This window comes from Octopus sinensis, linkage group LG13 (assembly GCF_006345805.1).
Source record: "Octopus sinensis linkage group LG13, ASM634580v1, whole genome shotgun sequence".
NCBI lineage: Eukaryota > Metazoa > Mollusca > Cephalopoda > Octopoda > Octopodidae > Octopus > Octopus sinensis.
In genome coordinates, this window is record NC_043009.1 from 16,256,222 (window position 1) to 16,263,721 (window position 7,500).

The following is a 7,500-nucleotide window of genomic DNA, read 5'->3' on the forward strand; positions in this document are numbered from 1 at the left end:
GAAGTGTGTGGGATAAAATCAAAAATACTTCCAGAACTCACCAACAGGAGATACATTCGACATGCCTGGAAATTATATATTACATTATAACTCCCAATACAACCTTTGGTATGTTATATCATTCTTTTTGTTTCTCTTATGTAAAGTGATCATAATCTGTTGTCAAAATCACGGGGGTATTGTTTTTATAGTTTGTCGCAAGTTAATAGGTTAACATGGGTCATTTAAAGTGGATGTATTGTAGAGCCGTAGCCAAAAGCAAAAAAAAGAGAACTTAGGATTACTTCAGCCTTGAAGCTAACAAATAAATGACAAAATGACTGATTTTTAAGCCATGGATCCAAATCAACGTCGATATTCATTTAGCTTTCTAGGCAGACCATGTAATTTTACGTTTTCACAAACACAATCAAATTATGACCATCCAAGTGCAGTATCTAGTGTACAAGGGTTATTTCGTATCTATTTATAGATGGACTTTAAAATCAATTACGTGAATAAATCTTTGATTTGCAAAAAGATTCATTTATTCTCAAGATACATAAAGGATATATAAGACTAAAATTAATTACTATTGAAAGTGAAACGAAAATATATTCAACAATGCGTTGTTTATCGGGGAAATTGATGTAAAATGTAATATATGCAGGAAATATATAACTTTTTTGTATTTATTCATGTTTGTTAATGTTCACAGAAAACAAGACAAATGATTTGTTCTAAGAATTGAAATTATTCAGAACATTACATTAGTTTACAATTTCTGAGATGAAGCAAATTAATAGATTTCAAGTTCTATTTTCAATCAATTATTGAAAAACAATATAGGCATCAGAAAATGTCTTTAAAGATTGAGCAGACACTTCTACTAGAAACACATTAGGCAAGGACTTGAATTAAACAAAGGGTTAACATCAATTCAATTTGTTTATTTACATCTGGGGATTTCCCTAATATTTGTTATCCTGTTTTCATGAACAACTGAATATATGGATACGCATGTGTGTGGATATGTGTATGTTCTTGTGTATGCGTGCGTATGCTTACATACACATATAATATACCATACACGCAACGACATTGATTTAGCTTACCGTCATTCAGAAATTTTATTCAATTATTTCAAATAAGGATTTCTTCAGAATGAATTAATATTTCATATTTATCTCATAATTTTGTAGCAAATTAAAATATTGATGAATTGTCATTGCCATTCATTTCAATATTTTAAACTTTTATACATATCCAACAAACACAACACACGTAAGTACGTACGCTAACATTTGCACGCACACACTCACAAACTTTGAGACAATCATACGTTCAATATAAATATTTCCTTCTTGAGAAGATATATCAGATTTCATATTCACTGACTACGTACCAGCCAGGAACACAAAAGGTTATCTTCTCTGTCCTTTGATGTCTTTCGGATTTGTAAATCACTAACATCTATTCGATGGTTTTGAAACATACCTCGAAATCACATCTAATATGCCGAAATAGCTTAGGAACTGGCAGAATGGTTACGAGAATCGTTACGTTCTGAGTTCAAATGCCGCCGGAGTCGACTTTATCTTACATCCTTTTTGGGTTGATAAAATAAGTACTAGTTATTAACTGGATCAATGTAATTGAATTACGGCTTTCTACAAAATTGATGGACCAAAATTTGAATCCGATATTTCAAAATTGCTTCCTACTAAAGTATTACCTAACACTAAATACTTGATTGAGTTACATATACTCAAATGTATAGCAATCCATATATATATATATATATAGGCAGATAAATATATAATTTATGTATGTATATATGAATAAATATATGTATATATATATATATATATATATAATATATATATATATATATATATAATATATATATATATATATATATTATATATATATATACATATATATATATATATATATATATATATATAATATATATATATAGGTAGATATTATATAATGTGTGCATACGTGTGTGCTTGTATGTGTGTGTGTGTGTGAGGAGAAACAGTAAAAGGTGTCGTTGCTATTATGTTAAATTTGTCCAAATTTTGCCAATGCGTTTTTTTTTTTGTATTTATTTTTGCTTGCAACAGCCGGTTCTTTTGGTCAAACTTCCGTATCTCCTACCGCTTCAGATGCAAAGACATCAAAAATTATCAAAGTGTAGTACAACATTTTTGCTATGTTGTACAGGGAGCTTGCACTGGATATGACTAATAGTCTGTAAATGAATTGGATATTGCCAGTGCTGCTACCTTGAGTGCTTGAAAAACGTGACAAAAAGGTTGATAGTTGTTTTTTAGTAGAATAAAATTTGGTATCCTCACTTTAGCCTTTAGATAAGTTAAGTTTTCTGCCAGAATAGGAGATTAGAATCTCATAACACACCAAACTATTTGGTATCTTACAGAGTTCCACCATTTACCATTGTATCAGATATATGCGTTTCTATTTGCGTCTTCTATCTCTAATGAGATGCAGAAACCTCTTCTCACAGAATTAACAATTAAATTATTTGATGCCACAACATCGCCAACTCCTATTAGAAATATTCCGAGAATTGTGCTAACGCTTTCACAAATATCGAACCTGAACGATAAAGCGCTGCCTGTCGGATTGATCAAACGATAACCTAATTGTCATAAGTCTGATAAATACAGGTTGCGGTTGTACAACACAGTAATACTTTTTTTGATATTTTACGTGTGGCAGGAAGTATTTCCAAAGTATAGCTTCTTCTAGGCATTCTCATATACACATTTTATATTATCATTGTTCAATCTAAAATAATTTTCCTCGCAACAGGTTTAAAATTCTATGCTCTATTCACATGGATACCATGTATCTATATATATATATATGTATGTGTGTATGTATATATTTGTATGTATATACGTATGTATGTATGTTCGTACATATGGATTTAATAATTTTTGATAAGTTGTAAAAAACAACTCTAGCGGCAATAACAAGAAACAGAATAAATTGAAAGAAAGAATACTTTTGTATAAGATTATATTAAATTGAAATAGTTTTGATTTCTTAAGGCTTACCTTCAAGGCTGTTGTAGATTATAGCAATCCGCTTTTTATCTCGGTAATCCAGCATATCCTTGATGGCTCTGAAGAATGTAGAAATGCCTGGAAACAGACGAATCAAATTTCCGCCGATTGCTCGATCTGAGATTGCCAAAGTAGTCACAAAATAAGGTATATTCAGGTGATTCGTCGCTTTAGCCATTACTGGGTTGAAATTTCCCAAAACTGCTCGAATATTTTCTGCTTCCAGTGTGTCAATCACTGAAAGTAAATATAAAAATATACAGTAGTAAGACATCGGATTAAAAGCGTCGTACATTTATATGCTATTAACAATTTGCTACGCGCATGATCTTTCTCAAGAAAGACAGGGGTCTGTAGTTCTCCAATACAGTGCATATGTCATACGTATTTTAAATGCTTATAATGCAGCTAATTTCACACGAAGTTTTGAAATTTGGTTAATGAAATATGAATAGCAATTTGATATAAAAAAATATAATTACTTTAGATTTTGATATAAAATATAAATAACAATTTTAAAAGTTTTCGCTGTAATTGAGAAGTTATTTTAATCAACAAATAAGGTTCGTGGTTTCATGGTTTACTCTCGATGACTCTACAGGTTGTTTTCTTGTGGTGAAACGCTTAATTCGCCTCGACGCATTTTAACATCAGAGATAACATGTGCATTAGGGAGGTGATATAGATGTTTCTCGAAAATTAGTTTACTTCTTTTCGCTTATGATTTTTGTAAATTGATAACCCGAAAGTTCGGTAGCACATATCTGCGATATCATTGTTGTTAGTATCCCGGTAGTGAAACTGTATCAATGACCAGGGATCAGGTCGCAAAAGTGTGGTGAAATTTCGGCACTAGATAGAAAGGGTTTTCAAAATCAATGAAAAAGTAAACACGGTTTGTTATTAAGAAGGTATTAATGTTAGCTCAATGTTATAGTGTGTAGCATTTTAGTGGTTTTGTGAGTAATGACTTCGATTCACACAATATACTTTATGTGAAGTTAATTTAACTTTCAATCTAGTCAGGTATTTATGGTGTTGCAGTTGTGTATTTATCATTCTATTGTTTACTCTATTAATTTCTTCTAATAGCTGTTATTGTTTGGTTTAATTTATTCTATTGACTTCTTTATCGAGTTCACCACTTGTAGAGTAAACTCCAAATACTCTATGTAAAGATTTTCTTTCTCGTATCCAGGTAAATGCATTTATTTTCTGTATCCAGGGACAGGTATTTATTTTCTGTATCCAGTTATTATATGCATTTGTTTGTGGCTTTTATGTAAATGGGTTCGACGTTCCTATGATTTTATGATTATTCATGTCTAGAAATGGAGCTTTATTGCTGCGAATTAATTTATAGCGTTCTGAATAAGGATTTCTTATGCAAAATTATTTTCTAGTTTTTTTCAGAATTTTCCCACCTCTCTTGCTATCACCATTACAACGAGTGTGTCGTCCTTGTATCTGGTATATATTGTATACGTTTTGTTTTCCATTTTGGCCGGGAGGGAATGGAGCCCTTAACGAAGAATCATAGCTACTTCATCGTTTTGCAGGTCTTATAGACAGTAACAGAATAATCTTTCTTTATACTGTATATGTACGCTAATAATTGCTTTAGTATGTTCACCGATATCGTTGAATATTTCATTCTTAGTTGCTTGTATATATTATTCGAGGGCTTTTTTTTCAGCCACTGAAATATTGTAAACATACTTTCTATGTCGAAGTTAGAAATTACGCTTAGATTTAAGTCTTAGATCACTAAAACATTTTCAGATGACTATATTATATTGTATTATATTATATTATATTATATTATATTATATTATATTATATCATATTATATTATATTATTGTTGGAGACGGTGTGTATTGCTTAATAATCATATCAAATTGTTTAGATGATGATGATAGATTTTATTTGAAATACCGTCGGTCATCAGGGCTAGTTTTGGTTCTTTACGTGTTAGTTCTTCTAGTGCTATATTCTAAGAGGTGTTCACCCTCAGTGGTGGAAAATAAGAAGCTTCTATAATGGCTGCAGTCTCTTCAATCAGCATCACATATATTTTTCTAAGTCGTTATAAATGCATTTTGATGAGGACCAAGTTCTATATTTTGGTCGGATATTCTTCATAATCCATGACTACGAATATATTACTTATGTAACTTTTACATTTTAGGATAGTCGTCAACTTTCCCTGTCTTGGTCAATGTGATGACCACACGCTACACACCTTCCTGCGAGCACTGCTGTAAACAGCGGAAGTTAGCTAGAATGTTGAAAGTTAGTGCGCATGCACAGCACAGTTCAAGGTCAATCTGTTGCACCAAGCGGCTTCACTCTGCGTGCATTATTAGCTTCGTTACTATGGCGACAATGCGGATACTTCTTTATCAGGGCCTAAATAACTGTAACATTCGTCCCAACCAGGACTGCCACATTATGTTGGCAAATAATCTTTACTTTAGAGGACTGTTAGTGAATGCTTCTCATTGAGAGATTAAGAAATGATAATTTTTCTATTTACTAGATCAGTAACAGTGTGTCACTTTGAAAATTATATAGTTTCGAACAGGAATTTAGCAGCGCCATCTCTAGCCAAGCAGTTATTATGTGCTGAGGAAGAGAAATAGCCCAGAAACCGTGGTACGCCGATATTGCTTTGTGCTGAGTGGGGATGCTAAACTCCCTTTTTTCGAAAATATAAGGACATAGATACTGTGGTTTATAGGCAGCTGGTGACGGATGTTTCCTGGGCTAAATAACAACGACATTCATCCCAACCAGGACTGCAACATTATGTTGGCAAATAATCTTTACTATTTATAATATATATGTTTATATAAGTATTTATGTATATATATATATATATATATATATATATATATTTATATACATAACTACTTATATAAACATATATATTGTATATATTAGTATTTACATTATATTTTTAATGATTTTATCTCCTAGAATTCCTTAGCTTTGATAGAGTGTTTGGATTTCAACTGCTTTCTGTATTGGTCAGCTTTCGGTTATATGGAAGTTTGTATCGAGTGTGAGACGTGAAACTGAGATGTACTGAGGAGTGGAAATGAAATGTGAGAAGTTGAAACATGTATCTAATTATTGTTTGACAGAATTTTGCTTTGCTTGCTTTCCTATTATTACAGTATCTAGTTTTTCATGGGGAGATGCCTGTATGGTATCAATATCTGGATATATATTGTCCACTAAGAGGATTTATTTATCAATACTTGTCCGTAAGTGTAGATTTATGATTGTTCTGGTTGAAGTTTTAGCTTCAAAACGCTGTCATGATACAACCTAATTAATTTCCGCTAATACAACCGAAGAAGTCTAGAAACTCTTCCTTGGATACAACGGCGGGACATCCTCGGTCAATTGAGAAATGAGATAGCAACATTTAACCAGGAATTCCATGTTTTAAAACACTTCCCACGGTGCCTTCCTGTTTTCTGTCCGAAAGCTTTGGTTAGATCGACGAAATCTGTGTTATGTACTTCATATTTGAAATATAAATTTTCTCATCAATCTAATGCAAAAGAAAAATCTGATAGGAAATCAAATTCAGGGTAAAAGACATTTCGGAGGCGAGTGAATATTCTTCAGAGGTGTTGCTAGTGAGTATTTCACTACAGATGACGAGTGAGAGTTCACAAATAATTTTCCATCTATAATCTTGAACAGATAGTCTATGAAGGTATCCTTGTGGTCTGCAGGTAATGGCCGACCATCCACATAAATTAAAATAACCCAAGAAGATTAGGCGAAAGACAATATTTTCAAGGTGGCTTGTCCGCGGAAAGTTTTCTGATAGAGCGCTGGACTTCTTTGACGCATAGTTCACAACACAACTAAAAGGTTTCTGGTTTTTTAGATATATAGATATGAAGGCCAATACATTGATTGTAGGATTGTTATAAAAGACATTGTCAAAATCTTCTTCAAACACTCACAAATTTAATTTAGTTCAGATCAGTCATGGTTATCACCTAGTTCTGCTCCCTTTGCCACTGTAGTCTTGAACTGGGGTTTAATATTTTTGAACCTAGATTATAAATAGTCAAACCCAGTTGAATATTAATCTAGGTTTTCTTTGACCCTACTACAACATGTGATACTTACAGAAGTACTTGACTCAAGCCGGCAATGCTCTCAGAATAGTTATCCTACGCCAGCTCAACACCACACGAAGACACTACCATCAACGGAAGAAATGTAGATAGTAAACGCGATCACTGGCGAGATTTTGAAGTGAAATGGATACTCTTTATTTTGATTCAGTCCTTTGACTGCAGTCATGCTGGAGTACCACTTTTAGTCGAACAAATCGACCCCAGGACTCACTCTTTGTAAGCCCCATCGGTCTCTGTTGCCGAACCGCTAAGT

General features: G+C 32.6%; 1 protein-coding gene across 2 annotated transcripts in view; it reads right to left on the minus strand.

Annotated features, from left to right (window-relative positions):
• Positions 1-7,500, minus strand: part of LOC115218493 (glutamate receptor ionotropic, kainate 2) — a 265,940-nt gene that overhangs the window by 143,751 nt on the left and 114,689 nt on the right. For both annotated transcript variants that reach the window (XM_029788344.2, XM_029788345.2), the window contains exon 3: positions 3,072-3,317. In XM_029788344.2, coding sequence (XP_029644204.1) covers positions 3,072-3,317 — 246 coding nt within the window. The remainder of the gene's footprint in view (positions 1-3,071; positions 3,318-7,500) is intronic.